The 17,160-nt window shown below is 41.8% G+C and overlaps 1 protein-coding gene across 2 annotated transcripts in view; it reads left to right on the forward strand.

The window, feature by feature from the left end:
- The window catches only part of LOC143760172 (guanine nucleotide-binding protein subunit alpha-14), a 210,544-nt gene that overhangs the window by 100,343 nt on the left and 93,041 nt on the right, over positions 1 to 17,160 (forward strand). The window contains exons 1-2 of one of the 2 annotated variants that reach the window (XM_077249011.1): positions 8,808 to 8,872; positions 14,722 to 14,906. In XM_077249011.1, the coding sequence (XP_077105126.1) occupies positions 14,760 to 14,906 (147 nt within the window). In that variant the 5' untranslated portion in view covers positions 8,808 to 8,872; positions 14,722 to 14,759. Of the gene's footprint in view, positions 1 to 8,807; positions 8,873 to 14,721; positions 14,907 to 17,160 lie in introns of those variants that run through there. The other variant, XM_077249010.1, reaches the window with a different exon arrangement.

A 17,160-nucleotide genomic window follows, 5' to 3' on the forward strand; every position in this document is an offset into this window, starting at 1 on the left:
TGATCACAATGATACTTTGGGTGATTAAATCGGTCTTGTCGTTGATGTTTAATTTTCAGTTAATGATATGCTTGTGATCCGGGCGCCCTGTGGGGGTCTTCATGTGGTCCTCTGCTTAGGTATTCATCTTTATGGGCTTTCTACTGGTCACTGATCCCTCACTGACCTGCCCCCTATTTTACATACTGAATATACTATTGTTTTAAAGAAAAAAAATAAACATTTATTATGCAGGCACCTGCGCTGTAGCATATGATATATAATATGAATATACATTCATTTTCTGTGTGTATTTTATGTTGGGGAATTTTTTTTTTAGCTTAATCAAAATGGTGGCGCCGCCTGCGCAGTAATATCTATCAGAACATGATAGATGCTACTGGGCAGGCGCGAATGCCATTTTGATAAAGATATTTTTTTTCCAACATAACAAAATGCCTAGATAAAATGAATATATGGATAGTATACATCGTATCATGCTACAGCGCAGATGCGTGCCTGTTGAATGTTTGTTTGTTTTTCCTTTCAAACAATAGTATATTCAGTATGTAAAATAGGGGGCAGGAACAGAGGGATCAATGTCCTGTCATAAGCCCATACAGATAACCATGTAATCAGAGCACCACATGAAGAAGACCATAAGACGGATTTCCTCAACCAAGGTATCATTTTTTAATCAGTATAACAGCGGCACACAGGCACTGTCTGTGGTTTACGGAGCACAATCCTACTGACAGGTTCCCTTTCAGCTTATAGGAACAAAGACTGTGAGCAGGGAGTGGATGCCATGTTCTTTGCTGTTGTGGATCGGCTGATATCCACTGCCTCCTAAAAATGGCTAAGTGCTGGTGTTGGAACCAGACCTAGTGCTCAAGCTTGAAGACTTCACCACCTGTCGTCGGTGCAGTGGTATATTGCTGCTACTCCAAACACTGACTCGGCGAGCCTTTAAAAAATAGTACTGTCCCTCTCTGTAAGAGATTCCTGCCTGTGACATATCTTCAAGTGAACTTGAACACTTGCCACCATTTAGTGAAAGGCCATGTAATCCACGAAGTGGTGTGGTTGTGATTTCATCACAGCAATTTGACCAGGTGGGAGTTGAGTTGCACATAAGCAGATTACTGGAAAAATGTTTCCCTCAACAGGTCTGCAAATCTGAGGGTGCGAAGGAGGATAAGTATTTGGAGTATGACAAGCAGTAGATTATGACACTGACTACGTACTATTTGATGTGATTTTGCTACCAGAAAGATGAGTGTAAGGAGAAGGTGCAGGAGGACAGCGTGAATCTTAATAATTCTGATAACAAGCTGTTTTTTTTCCACTTGAGCAAGTAATGCCGCTTCATGTATTGATGGAGAGCCATTGTTCCAATTCTGGTTAAGCCTGCACATCCACACCATGTCATGTCGAGCCTGCACTTTGCAAAGGATTTGTCATCTGGTAACTATTGAAAGAATTCCCACATGCCAGATTGCCACCCATCTGATGTGCAATCGTCACGACCAAAGATTTCAGGTGCTGTTGAGTCTTCCACAAGCAGTTAGTTAGGTGTGGTATCACCTGCTCCTAAGCTGACTGCATCGGAAGCAGATCTGGTAATGTGTGCAAAAACTGTCAAGCGCTGCGGAATATGATGGCGCTGTATAAATAAACAGATTACCTTATAATTATTATAAACTGCCTCAAGGTGATCTTTTGGCCAGACGCCAGCTCCACTTTTTAGCACTTTATTCCACCTTCCTCCTCTGAGATCACCTCCTTGTCACCATGATCTGTTTCTCAGGTCCACCACACAGTAATCATCATCGTCATCCTTGACTCTGCTGACCGTTATATACCAACTTTAGATTTGCTGTGGCTTAGAGTGTATTGTAAGAGGAAGACAGGTTAATAGTAAGTTGCAGTAGTCAAGACGAGCATGAGTCAGGGTGACCATAAGGGTTCTCTCACACCGCTGTATAACCGAGTGCTATCCGATGTTTTATCAGAAAATCACTGTGCCCAATGTTTTACTATGGGGCAGCTCAGATCTCCGATTACTTTCTCATGCTGATTCGGCATGAGAATACAATAGCCGCATGCTGCAAGTGCATCCGATATTCGGAACACATGCACCAATACAAGTCTATGGGTGCGTGTGAAATATCTGACTGCACTCGCATAGCAATGCCAGCCCGATTACCGTGGACCCATGTAATGGAAGGTCCCTGGAGGGGATAACGGAAGGAGCCACATGGGATTGTGGCACCTAAATGAGTATGAGTTTTATGGTTTAGGATCCCTAGTTAGTAAACCGATTACGGTCACAGTTTTCTATCCCATTAGGTGTAATGTTTTTGAGGTAATTCTGCTGGACACTCAAGGGGGCTTGGCCCTAATCTTAGTAACAGTGGCTCGTGATCCTTGATTGGCTGAGTCATCTGACTGGACGCTATTCTGGCAGCAAAGCGGGCTAGTTGTACGCCTTCAGGGGGTTTGGATCACCTCAGCAGCTGTTTAGCATCTGGAAGAGATACACCCACCCGCCCACACCTTTGTGTATTTTCAGTTCTTTTTATGTCATCTGGTTTTATTGGAGGGATAAATTGACCCATGTTTTTGGTGTTTTTTTGGAAGTATTTTGTTTAGTCAAGTCTTCGACTAAACTGAGTTGTTTAAAGGGACTCTGTCACCTGATTGCCTTGTGCAGGCATGTACTACGGAGGACAGAGAATGAACTTCAATCCAATATTGCAGCCAGCATGCAGCCAGCGGGTAAGGAAAGGGTGAATCAAACACCCGAAAACCCCGCCCCTATGGCTGAAAATTGTTCCCTCCAAATTCAGGTGACAGAGTCCCTTTAAGGGGTTTATCATTAAAATACTCTTTATTAAAATATATAGGTAACCCTCAATAAAGCCTTACAGCCATCTCTCGCCAAAGCATTGTCTGTAGTCTTTATTTTGGCTGATTAGAGTTGAGTTCTAAAATGGGGTCTACAAACCCATAGTTGGTGACCATGCATGCAGCGTTACATGAACTCCCTATTTCTTACATTGATGGCTGGACAATACAATGCAAGCAATTGTTACCATCCACCTTTCGTGTCTCCCCTTTTCCTCATAGATTGTAAGCTTGCGAGCAGGGCCCTCATTCCTCCTGGTATCTGATTTTATGTAATTATTGTTGTTCTGTAATGTCTTTCATTGTCTGTACAAGTCCCTTCTAAAATGTAAAGTGCTGCGGAATATGTTGGCGCTATAGAAATAAAATTTAATAAGACACTAGAGTCATACGCTGACCCTAAGTGTTTTTCTAGTGTCAGAGGTGAGCAACGGGACTTCTCTCTTAGTTACGGGAGTACCACACATGGAAATGGAAATATTCGGTTGAAATAGCTTAGTGGAGTTCAGTTTTGCAGAGATTTAGTCTGTGATGTAATGTGAGAGATGTCAGAACATATGTTGCATGACATAGAGAGGGTCCTGAAAGCCAAATATAATGTGTTCAATAGGGGCAGTGTATAGAGCGAAAGAGGGGGCCTAAGACTGAACTCTGAGAAACATCAACCGTAATCTGGAGAGGAAAAAGCCAGTAATATACTGAAAGAGCGATCAAGAAAGTAGGAAGCGAACCATGAGAGCTGTGTCCTTGAGGCCTGATGGTGGAGCATAGGGAGTAGTTGTTGGTGATCCAGAAGAATCAAGAGTAACGACTGTTGGAGTTAGCAGTTAGTAGAGCATTAGAGACTTTAGTAAGGGCAGTAGAGCTGTAGAGTGGAAGCAAGATTGTGAGAAGTCACAAAGTGTTATCAGTAAGACTGCACATTAGGGTACGTTCCCACATTCAGGAATTGCTGCAGTTTTGATGTTGTCTATTTATGCAGCATCAAACCCACGGCGACCAGATGTCACAGCATTGCGGATGGCATTTTTAGAAATCCCAGGTCCACTATGCGACTGTGCACCTGTGGACACTGATGTGGTGTGTCTTTCAGATCCGCAGCATGTCAATTTCTCTTGCTACTCTCCACAACAGCAATGACCACAATAGAATGTATTAGATGCGGTAAATCCGCACGGTTCAGTGACCACATGCGGATTTACCTGCTGTCCATAGAATGCAGCATTTTGGATGCAGCGAAAATACACTGAAATGCTGCTACTTCCGGATCGTGGGCACAAGGCCTTAGACAAGTACCAAGGGTTCTGAGAGTTGAGATTACAGGGACACTAGAGGCTTTCCTGTAATTAGCAGAGCAGTTTTGGTCAAGGGACGATATTTTTTAGTAATGGATTTAGTACTGTTTGAAAGAGAAGGAAAGTATCTAAAGAGAGAGAGGTGAAATATTTTACTTGGGTGGGTAGTGACAGCAGAGGGGAGGTACAGGAACAGGGTCACATGCAGTTAGTAGGGCGAGACAGTGAGGAACCTTGTAACCTTTTTTTTTTTTCTTCTTCTTTCTTGATCTGTAAATACAAATCCTGTGCACAGTCTCCCAAGATGGTGCGATACAGATGTGTGTGCCCCCAATCTGACATCCCATTCCCAAGTTTTCAGAAATAAAACTGACTGCACTTGGGCATATAATTAATTGGGGGACATTGTAGGTTGACTTTAGACCTAGTTCATAGTGTGTTTTTTAAATTGACTTTTCCTTTTTGTCTTCTGGTATTTGTTGCCATCTTTAGTGCCAAATTCTCCAAAATGTCACATGCAGGTTAATACATTTCGACAAAAAAGGGAATCTATGATTTTGTACAAGCCATATTTTTGCGCTTTTTTTTTTTTTTTTTAGAGCAGAAGCAAAAAATCAAAAAATCACGCAATCATTCATTTATTTGCTTTTTTCCCCAGTCAACGACTAACGTTCAAGGATCCTGGAGTAAAAGTCTGGAAAAATGTTGCAACATTTTGAAAAGTTGCAAAAGATAAATTAGTTTTAACACATCTGGATAACGAAAAAGATGCCCATAATATTGATAATAATAATTAAAAAAAAGTAAAGTCAGCTTACAAATGTGCAAATTAAATGAATATGGTGCAATATAATTCACTATTAGAACCATTTTTACTCAAGAAAAAAGTTGCAAAGACAAGGATCAATAGGCCAAAGTGTTGGAAAACCACATTATCCCACTAATGCTAATGGTTTAGTGCGGTATTTGTGACATTGTATGCAAAAGCACAATGTTAGCACAGAGATTTTGACTATCTTTGCATAATGAGAATACTGAAATACTCTTGGTTTGTTTGCACAGAGAAGACAGATTAAGCTGCAAATTAATAAATAGTAGCTTTCACCTGTCTAGTTGCACTGCTATTCCACATCATATTTCCACATGGTTTGACTGCTTTTTTAGGAACTTAAAGGGGTTCTGTTAGCAGGTTTTGCCACCTAATCTGTGAACAGCATAATGTAGAGACAGAGACCCTGATTCCAACGATGTGTCAATTACTGGGCTGCTTAGTGTAGTTTCGATTAAAATCAGTGTTTTATTAGCAGGAAAAATGCCACGTGTGAACACACCCTAATGTACAGTATGTGTGGGCCATTACTATTTGCTATGGCAGTCCTAAAAAAATAACATTATGGTGGAATTGAGTGTCCGAAACTCAGTGCCACCCAACATTTATTAAGGAGTGTGTAGTATAAGTGGATGGCATGGTTCGGTATCGGGAGCCGCCTGTAGGTCAGGCTTTGAACCGGACCTATGTTTACAGATGGCTGCTAGTAAATGGCTCTGTCAGATGCACTGTGGGCTCTTGGCATCCATTCAGAGACTTGCTGACACTCTGCAGGCGGAGCTGTAAGAGTGCATGGGAATAAATCAACCTCCCGCCAGTGTTAAAAGCCTCTGACAGATCGCTCAGGTATACGGAAAAAGGGTGTTTATGGAATCTAGAAGTGTCTTGGCTGCTTCTTTGTGACACAATAATGACTGGTATCTGCAGACCTTCTTAAAAGGCTTTCCATGCCCACAAATTGAGGTTTTGGACCCACGATTGGGAACGGGAGCACATGCCATTGGCGAGATTCCTAATTCACACTGGTTTTTATTACAGAAAGTTCTGCTCTGAAAACTCTCCACTCAGATAAATGGAACCGATTTCTGTGACACAATCTGCAGCATAATAATTACGGTACCCCTTAGGCCAAGTTCCCATAGTGCTGCTACTCTTTACAGTGCCAAATATGCTGTGAACTATACATGTAAATGGATGCCAATTAGAGCTATGGATGTAGGTGCAAATTTCACCCCAATATTGGGAAGGGTGACCCGTGCGACTCCCCTGCTGCTCCTTTGTAATGATACCCACATCCGTAAGTTCTGCTACAGAAACCGCCATAGCATTTCTGATGAGCGTCAGAAGTGGAGATCTACGTGGGAACATGGTCTACTGCTATCTTCACACTGCGCCTTTTTTATCCTTTTGTTAGCGGTTTTCCTGCCATTATTTTGGCAGGAAAGGCAGAAAAAGACGCAGCATGATCATACATACCTTTAGGATACGTTTAGTCTGAGTTCTTCTGCTGTGGATTTTTCATGCTGAAAAACTGTTTTAAATGTTTTTATTGGGACATTTTTGTGTATGGAGTGTTTTTAGTTATTTTTCTTCACTATCCAAAATTGTAGCCTTTTTTATTTCATCTTAAACATCTGAAGATAATCACTTGTTTCTTTTTTTCGACACTTTTTAAATCCACATGAAAAATCTGTCCATAAGAAACTTGTGTAGGGTATGTACACACACGTGTTTGTTTTCAAGCAGAAGATGCTTCAACTGTTTTTGTTTTTTTGTTTTTTTTTCCCTCTGCTTCCTGAACGTTTTTCCATTGTTTTTGTGTGTGGTTTTCCCATGGTTTTTGTAAAGTGTTTTTTTGTTTTGTTTTTGTTTTTTGTTTTTACTCCATAATGAAGAAATCGTTTTTTTTTTGTTTTTTTTAAAAGCAAAAGCTGTTAAACTGCTCCAAAGGATTTCTGGACTTTTTTTGAGAAAAGAAGTTGTGCGCATACACCCTTAGGGCTCATGCAGATGTGTGTGAACATGGATCCAACCACAGACTGCTAATGCATGGACTGGCCACAGCCATCCAAACCCGAGTGTGACAGCCTTATAGAAATATATGAAGCGGTCACGCTCAGACCGATTCCAGGGTTGTCTGTATGAGGCCTTCAAGAGTATTTGAAGCTGTTTTGGGTAGGTTTTGAATCAGAAACTTACCCCAAATTTGTTTTCTGTGGATTTCTAGTGAAATCCAAGGCTGACCCTCTTATTTCTGCTGAGGATTTGCAGGTTCAACTTCTGTTACTCCACATGCAGATAAGCCCCATTCCATGTGGCTATGGCCAGAGTGTTTCGCCTTTGGAGTATGGACTGTGATGCACCATCTGGCTATAGGGATCTCCTGGTGAACATATATCCCCTTAAAAAATTAAATTTTATTATGAATATTTTAAAAATACACCACCCAGTGCTATTTAGGCACAATTCGGCCTAAAGGTAAAAAAGACCAAGGTCTAGCGCATACCCTGCAATGGCCTACTCTGTCACCTGCCTGGCTGTGGAGGTTGGCACCCTAATTACGATGTTTTGGCGCCCCCACTCAACGTGGACTACCCCTCACTGCCCTAGATCACCCTATGCTGCAGGTGTGAAAACAAAATACATAAGAACAGAGATGAAGAAAGCAAAAAAATGGTCAAAAAAACACACAAAAAACTCAATAGAAAAAAATTAGCAAAAAAATTAACAAAAAAACAGAGGCAAAAGCAGGATATTAGATAAGACCTATATAGGCTCCGGCCCCTTTCATAGACCAATTTGCTAAACACCAATAATAGGCAATGGGTATGCTGTCAGATGTGCCACATAAAAATTTATAACATCAATCACTACAGCCTATACCACATATACTCAAAATACTGCAGTTTGTCTAGCTATTATTAGCATAAATTATACCCATCAGGGATTAAAGCCTGCAGTTAATATTAAACACAACCCAAATAGATAACCAGGGCCAAGTATTTAAGGTATCTCAGTGGTGTAGGTAGAATTATATGTTATTTGTCATGATATATTGCACTTCGCCTCATAGCCTTAGCATAGATAACTGCCTTAAAAATTGCAAATTATACCATATACATTTTCTTCTTCATGGACTATCAAGCCATAGATATACCAGCCCTAGGGGGTTGCCCCCATATATAAACAGGGCTAAACAGTCACAAAGATACTAGTGCAAAAGCCTAAAACAGGCAAGACTGTACAATTTTACAATGGTATAAGCAGAATGGCGTGTTACTTATCATGATACACATATACATATGTGGAGGTTAATGGATTTATCCTTATAGCTACATGTTTTTTTGAGCATGTTTGTACATGTGACACATTGCCTGTAATTTTCTATTAATATCTTTATGCCCTTTAATGGACTTTATAGTTATATTTTTGGAAATGTACCCTGCCTTTCCATTTTTCTGTATGCCAGCAAGACATAATATATGCCTATGTGTGAAAGGAGCAATAATATATGAAAATCTATTGGGTGCACTTGGAGCGTTTCCGGTCATGCGCTGCTATGTGGAGAATGATACTCTGTAGCGATCAGTTCTGCTTCCCGGTCATGCGCTGTTGCGTTGAGAATGAAACGCTTCAGTGACCAGTTTTGCGGATCGCAGGCGAGAATGTAACGCATTAGCGACGTAGAATGAAACGCACTAGCGATCAGTTTGCTCCGATTAATGCGCAGGCGCATTGGCGCCTAGCTGGCAATAATCTCCTGATGACGTGAATGATACTTCCGCACTTGCGCGGTAGCAGCACCCTGACGCCGGAGAAGCATGGCATATTGGTACATCAATCCTTTTGGATTTGGCAGGTAAATAGTTCATCACTCAGGCTTTTTCTGGCCATGATTATTGGTGGCGATGCTGATTGGAGCATGTGTATGAGCGGGGGTTATTTAATTCCACCCGTATAAGCCACTGGTCATGCTACTCATCTATGGCATCTAACATTTTGAGAACCCTCTGACGGGCCTCCTGATGAACCGAACTACGGGGAAACGCGTTGAGGCGAGGCACAGTGTATCATGATAAGTAACACGCCATTCTGCTTATACCATTGTAAAATTGTACAGTCTTGCCTGTTTTAGGCTTTTGCACTAGTATCTTTGTGACTGTTTAGCCCTGTTTATATATGGGGGCAACCCCCTAGGGCTGGTATATCTATGGCTTGATAGTCCATGAAGAAGAAAATGTATATGGTATAATTTGCAATTTTTAAGGCAGTTATCTATGCTAAGGCTATGAGGCGAAGTGCAATATATCATGACAAATAACATATAATTCTACCTACACCACTGAGATACCTTAAATACTTGGCCCTGGTTATCTATTTGGGTTGTGTTTAATATTAACTGCAGGCTTTAATCCCTGATGGGTATAATTTATGCTAATAATAGCTAGACAAACTGCAGTATTTTGAGTATATGTGGTATAGGCTGTAGTGATTGATGCTATAAATTTTTATGTGGCACATCTGACAGCATACCCATTGCCTATTATTGGTGTTTAGCAAATTGGTCTATGAAAGGGGCCGGAGCCTATATAGGTCTTATCTAATATCCTGCTTTTGCCTCTGTTTTTTTGTTAATTTTTTTGCTAATTTTTTTCTATTGAGTTTTTTGTGTGTTTTTTTGACCATTTTTTTGCTTTCTTCATCTCTGTTCTTATGTATTTTGTTTTCACACCTGCAGCATAGGGTGATCTAGGGCAGTGAGGGGTAGTCCACGTTGAGTGGGGGCGCCAAAACATCGTAATTAGGGTGCCAACCTCCACAGCCAGGCAGGTGACAGAGTAGGCCATTGCAGGGTATGCGCTAGACCTTGGTCTTTTTTACCTTTAGGCCGAATTGTGCCTAAATAGCACTGGGTGGTGTATTTTTAAAATATTCATAATAAAATTTAATTTTTTAAGGGGATATATGTTCACTAGTTAATTCAGATTCCCAGGTTTATAAATATTTTTTCCTATATAGGGATCTCCTGGCCCGAATTTGACAGCCTTATATATGCCTATATATATCTGGTCAGGTAGTCCTCAGCTGGCCTGTGCATCATCATGGTCCACACTCTGATGGTGAAACGCGGATGTGAGAGTCCAGTCTAACCTACTGTAGATGTTTCTATGTAGAAACCACCTCATTAAGCGATTTGAATTTATCTTGAACTCTTATAATCTCTGAAATTAAATGGTACATGTCCAGAATAGCTATATGTAGCTTCCAGAATATTGTAGTGTGGGACTATCCGCTACCAAATATCCAGGATTCAATGAGGCTGTCCTGAATTCCTTCCAAAGTTCTTAAGTGCTACCCATTTGTTCTGGCAGAACACCTAAATAACATAGTACGTACGGGAAATGGATAAATAGTGGACCTCATTTTCTCGACACAAAGTGGCTGCCAACATTTCATTGAGGTCGGGTCTACTGTGAGCGCTAGTATTCGGAGCAGGGTCCATGATATCACAAATTGGGGCCACCGGGGAGATTACAACCAGACTGGTCAGGGAGGTATGGCAGGTATAATTAGGGGTGGGTGGGTAGCTTCTTTCTGGAAAACTTGCTGTAGTTTCTGCTTCTTTCCTTGGGGTTTTCCTGAAGAAGTTGAATTGTTTTGAAACGCATGGAAAATAAACCGCATTACGACTACTTTGCATTTCTTTGACTTTTCCATTGGATTTATATCCGCACTGCAGGATGCCTGTTTTCCCATTATTAATCCTTGACATGTTACCTACGAACTAGTACTCGCCCCCACTCGGCTGCATGATCCTGCGCATACGGAAGCTGTACCTCGAGACCTCACCCTAAGGCTACTTTCACACTTACGTCTTTTTGAAGACGTTGCAATGCGTCGTTCTGTGCAAAAACGCATCCTGCAAAGTTGCCCGCATGATGTGTTTTTTGCACATAGACTTGTATTACCGAAGCATCGCGACATATGGACACACATTCCATACGTCATGCACTGGATGCGTCGGTAATTGACGGACCGTCGTCACAAAAAACGTTCAATGTAATGTGTTTTTGTGCGACGCGTCCGCCATTTTCGACTGCGCATGCTTAGCCGAAACTCCGCCCCCTCCTCCCCGGAACTCATTATGGGCAGCAGATGCGTCTGAAAGCTGCATCCGCTGCCCACGTTGTGCACTATTTGAACACAGTTTGCGACGGCCCCGTACCGACCGAAATGTGAGAGAGGCCTAAGGCTTTTGAACAGAAAATGGTCTCTAATTGTTCTTAGAAGGCCAAAAATAACACAAATCTATCTATCTATCTATCTATCTATCTATCTATCTATCTATCTATCTAACACGGTAAATTCTTCATAGGCAACCTGCCGATCTCGATTCACTGGTAGTTCTCTGACCGGTCCGGAGTAGATTACTGATGCTTAGCGTAACAAAGGAGACATTTCAGTCCATAATTCGCACATGTTGGACTGGAGCCATAGTCATTGTTGTACCATAGCCCACAGAGATGTTTCTGTTTTTGTTTCGGTTACCATACTGACTAAAACCTCTCTAACTTCCTCCTCTGCTCCAATGTATTTACAATTCTGCGATGTTTAAAAATGCACTGGGGGGGGACTATTATCTCTTGGCTATTTATTTAAATGTATTTTTAATATAGCCACATCATTTATAAAAAAAAAAAAAAATCACAAATGCTTTTATGAATGACCCACAAGGGTATGCAGTAGTATTGGAGGCGCAAAGGGGATGGGACCAGTGTTTTCCTAGGAAACTGGCCTCCTCTGACAGCCTGTAAAGGTGGTCGGTAACCTATGCAATGACTAGTAAACTATAGAATTAAAATCTTTCCATTTTGAACTATAAGAATTTCTCGCTAGAGGTAAATTGGGTTTGTTTTTACAAGCACTTTACAATTTTACCTACTTACGATGATGATGATAATACCCCTTTAAGATTTAATAGTATGTCTCCATAAAGCATGTGCTGCATTTGTGCTCATTTCTCTAGTGTTATTAGAAAGCCAACATGTAAAAGCTTCAATAAAGTGGAAAACAATGAGTTATTTGTAAAATGTTTCAGCCTTGCTGCATTGTAATTTGACAGATTCTCTATGAGCTAATAAAACATGAAAAGAGACTTTGGGGAAAAAAGTGTGCCTGACTTTCCAGCCGTCATTGCACAGGAGCATAAAGACCTGGCTTCAAAGATGGGAAGGAAATACTCCGTCCTGTAGTTGTATGGGCAGGCTCACTGGCATGACATTGTATTTGTTGGTACTCCATAGGGTATTTTTCAGGCGGATCAGCTCTGTAACCTACTTGAAAAAGTACTAAATAAATGCTAAAAAGAATGGACATGTGCATTTATATTTAAAAACCACTTGTTGTGCATATATTCATTGTGAGCTTTAACCACGTCCAGAGGTTGTCCACTACTTTTACATTGATGCCCTATCCTTAGGATCGGGCATCAACGTCTGATTGGTGGGGTCCGGCACTCTGCACCCCCACAGATGAGCGGTTATTGGTGGCGGCGTCTGCCGGCCAGAAATACTTGTGGAACATGGCCACCGCAGGGTACTACACATCCGCCTCCTATTCAGTTCAATAGGAGGCGAGTGTGCAATTGGAAGCCCCCGCCACTACAAGTAGACAGCGAAGTTCTGCATCTAAGTACTTCCAGCCAGCAGACGCCACCGCCGCTGGCAGTGATGACAGGTGATTGGTGGGGGTGCCGAGTGCCGGATCCCGACAATCAGGCATTGATGCTTGATCCTAAGGATAGGGCATCAGTGTAAAAGTAGTGGACAACCTCTTTGTTTTCCAAAGATGCAAAGCTGTTAGAAGACGAAAGCTGACCATTCTTCATCTTCTGCTTGGAACTCACTCTCCTAGATTATGCAGTACAGGTTTAAAACATCAGTGTCTAAAATGCCAGAATCTAAGAACAAAAATAAGCAAAAATTGCTCAAGAAATTACCAAAAAGTTTCTGGACAAAAGATGCCAGTGTGTCTTGTCTTGACGAGTCTTCCTTCTGAAAAATGTAGCATGTTCGCACACGTCTAAAAAAAACAACCAAAAAACATCACGTACACTTACTCTTAGGCTACTTTCACACTAGCGTCGGGCTCGGCCCGTCGCTGTGCGTCGGGCCGACGTTCCCGACGCTAGCGTTGTCTCCGCCGCACAACGGGGGCAGCGGATGCATTTTTCCAGTGCATCCGCTGCCCCATTGTGAGGTGCGGGGAGGTGGGGGAGGAGTTCCGGCCGCGCATGCGCGGTCGGAAAAGACGTTTACGACGGAGCAAAAAACGTTGCAAGCAACGTTTTTTGCTCCCGACGGTCCGCCACTGCACGACGCATCCGTCGCACGACGGGTGCGACGTGTGGCAATCCGTCACAATGCGTCGCTTAATGTTAATCAATGGTGAAAAACGCATCCTGCAAACACTTTTGCAGGATGCGTTTTTTCGGCAAAACGACGCATTGTGACGGAAAACAGTTAACGCTAGTGTGAAAGTAGCCTTAGGGTCTTTTCACATATTGGGCTCCAACTGAAGTTTTGTGGTGAGGTACACTGGAGGCGCATACCACTTATCTGATGTTGTGTATCAATTAAGAGGAATATCTTTTACTCACCCTCCCCTGGTCCAATGTTGAGTCTATGGCACTGCTCCTGGTGTTTTTTATTGTCTGGCTGCAGCGCTGTTGACACAACGTCATAGTTGCAGTCCCTGAGCTCAGCTATTGGTTGTAACATCAGCGTGACAGGCAATAACAGACACTGGGAGCAGCACTGGGACCTGGGGAGGGTGGCTAAAGCATCTGTTTACACCAACCCGCAGCTGGGAGACAGGGGTTTCCTGAAACCAGAAACCCCTTTGAGACTTTAAAGAGTGTCCCTTTAGGAAATCCTCCTTTTTCAGGTTTCAGTAATCTTTTCTTGGTGGGTGGCATGTACTGGAGCAAGTGGCTGCACTCGGTGAGACCTGGCTGTGTGTACAGTTGCTCTGGCATCTGGTGTCAAGTGAATGACGCGATCAGGAGAGATTTTAGGTAACAAGGTACCAGAAGTTCTGGTGGTTTTTGTTCTGTTGTGTAGTGACAGCTCTTGTATCCCACAAAGTAAGTAGAGCATGACTACCCCATGAAAATAAACATTGTGCGGTGAGGAGGATAGTAAGCCATGACTGCGCATAGAAACCACAAAGCCTAATACACAGAAAATAACTGCATTAGTTTTGTGTTTAGCTTTTATCTGGAATTTACTGAGGTTGCATCAGTTCTTAGCTCAGATTTAAAGTGGTTTACGTACTCGGCCATTTTCTCTTATTTTAGAGGTTTGGATTCATAGTATAGACTTTTTTTCTTTTTTCACCTTTTTCCATTCTGGAAGTTGGTTTTGGATATTTTATTTTTATTTTACTAACATGTATAACGCTATTAATTCTACAGCACTTTACATCAATGAGTCCACGGAGGATGACCATTTAAGTTCCCTGTCAGCATGCCCAAAGAGCTTAATTTAAAGAGCTCTATAGTTTCACTTTCTTACATTCTTTTTTTACTTCATTTTTGTGTTGTCTTTAGGATTTTTTTTTGCTTAAATCCTCTTCTTACTACTTCTGGTCATTTTTTTTTAATTATAGAAGTTGATCAGTAATAGACCTTTTGTTTGATTTCCTCAGGCACTGGTGAGAGTGGGAAAAGTACCTTCATTAAGCAGATGAGAATTATCCACGGCTCCGGTTACACAGATGAAGATCGTCGAGGTTTCACAAAGTTGGTGTATCAAAATATATTTACTGCCATGCAATCTATGATCCGAGCAATGGACACGCTAAGGATACAGTACTCTTCAGAGCAAAACATGGTAAGTTCATGCATCTGCTGTTAAAAGCGATATCCAGGAATTTCTATGGAAAGACTAAGGAATACGACAACAGTGTATTTCCTTGGGATGGAATAACTTTGTTCTGATGCTTGTTTTCTTAATATAACATCCATGGGTTTGGATTTTGGTGATTTTGTGTTCAAGAAATATTGTTTAAAGAGAAACTGATCAAGATTTTATATCCCAAACTAAAGGCATGTATGCAAAGGCGCCTTCAATGTGGAGTAAACACTTAGCCTTCTTGTAGAAATCAGTTTTTGGCTGTGTGCACACGTTCCGGATGTTTTGCGTTTTTTTTGCTATAAAAACGCAATAAAACCGCGAAAAAAAACGCATCCATTAAGCATCCCATTTATAGAATGCAATCTGCAATTTTTGTGCACATGTTGCGTTATTTTATTTTCCACGAAAAAAAACGCATCGCGGATAAAAACGTAGCATGTTCATTAATTTTGCGGATTTTTTTTGCATTGGGAAGTGCCGAAATATAACGTGAAAAATCCGCACAAAAACACGCAAAAAAACGCATGCGGATTTCCTGCAGAAAAAGTCTGGTTTTGTTCAGGAAATTTCTGCAAAGAATCCTGACGTGTGCACATAGCCTAACTCTTTTAGAAACATGTTTAGTTGAATTTATATGGTAATGAGCTCCAGGTACAGTGGGCGGACCATGCACTCACCGCTCTACTGCTTCTGCGCCTCTTTCCTGCTGCCTGCCTCCTTTATATGACTGACTGGTCACTGGAGCACGAGTAATCTCTTAGTCAGAAATGGGAGAGGAGCAGTAGAGCGGTGAGTGCAGCGCTCGCCCGCTGCACCTGCAACTCCTTACCATATTAATTCAACTAAGGATATCTCTAAAACATGAAAACTGATTTATACTGGAAAGGCAAGGACTTATTCTGCATTAAAGCGCCTTTTTCTACTTTGCATTAGTTTGCGGTATAAAATCCTGATCACAGGTTCTCTTTAAACAGAGTGCATTATTCCTTTTCCTCCCCAGACACATTATCTTTCAGTTGTTTGCATTCACTGCTTAATCTTTGACTCTATAAACTGTGTAAAGAAAGGCCTTCATGGAAAATTGTAAATGCTCCATATAGTTTATGTACATGTCGGTAGGTTGTTTTTACAAAGAATGCTTGTCTATTGGACTGTCCCATCAGCGATATTCTATTATTTTATATATTTATATTGTATTTATAGTACCAGAGAAACTAGCATTCCTAAAAATCTGCTGTCTAAAATGCTGTTTTTATAAATGACTACTGTTACCACCCAGTCTTCAGGTTTTAGATTGTGAGGCTGATCGCTTCTGTTAAAGGGAACCTGTCACCAGAAATAATGCTGTTAATCTGCAGGTTAACAGCATTATTATGCTGTCTGGTGCCTGCACGCAGGTGAATGGAAGGGAGAAAATGATCTTTATTCTTTGGTATTCAGTCATGGAGGAGGGGCGGCGCCGTGTCAGTCACCCCTCCAAGAATACAGAGCGGCCGCTGTAATCCCGGCCCTTACTGACAGCCTGCAGCAATGTAGTGTCAGTCAGGGCCGGCGGTGCGGTTACAGCAGCCGCTCTGGATTCTTAGAGCGGTGACTGAACCGGCGCCGCCCCGCCTCCATGACTGAAACCGAATGCTGGCGGGAGAATAAAGATCATTTCGGATACCGACGCATGCGTCATGCGTCCCTATCTTTAACATGGGGGGCGCATGGACATGCGCTGGTATGCGTTGTAATGCGTTTTACGACACATGCGTCATATTGACGCACAAGACAGGGTGTAGAGGACGCTACTTGTAGCATTTTCCCTGCGCCGAAATTCCTGATCTTTACTATCTTATGACAACGCATGCGTCGCAAAACGCTGCGTTGTGTACATGCGTTGTGGGTTGCGTCGCCGACGCTGCGCCCAACAACGCAAATGTGAACGTAGTCATGTATGTGGTGCAATGAATCATGGGAAACGTAGTCTGGATGGTTGGCAGGAGTGCTTGCAGGAAGCGCAGAGCATAAACCATAGGAAACTGCAGGGTGGTGAAGGGGAACTAAAAATATAAAAGTAAGGTAAAGGGGGTTCCTGGCATCACCATATTGACGGCAAAAAAATGTTTGTGTGTGAAAAGTTAAAAAAAAAAAAAAAAGTTTTAAAAAATATGCAGATATAAAATCTTAAACGCTCAAATCACCCTCCATTTCCATCATTGAAAATAAATATTTAAAAAGGTAAATA

This window comes from Ranitomeya variabilis, chromosome 1 (genome assembly GCF_051348905.1).
Source record: "Ranitomeya variabilis isolate aRanVar5 chromosome 1, aRanVar5.hap1, whole genome shotgun sequence".
In the NCBI taxonomy this organism is placed as follows: Eukaryota; Metazoa; Chordata; class Amphibia; order Anura; family Dendrobatidae; genus Ranitomeya; species Ranitomeya variabilis.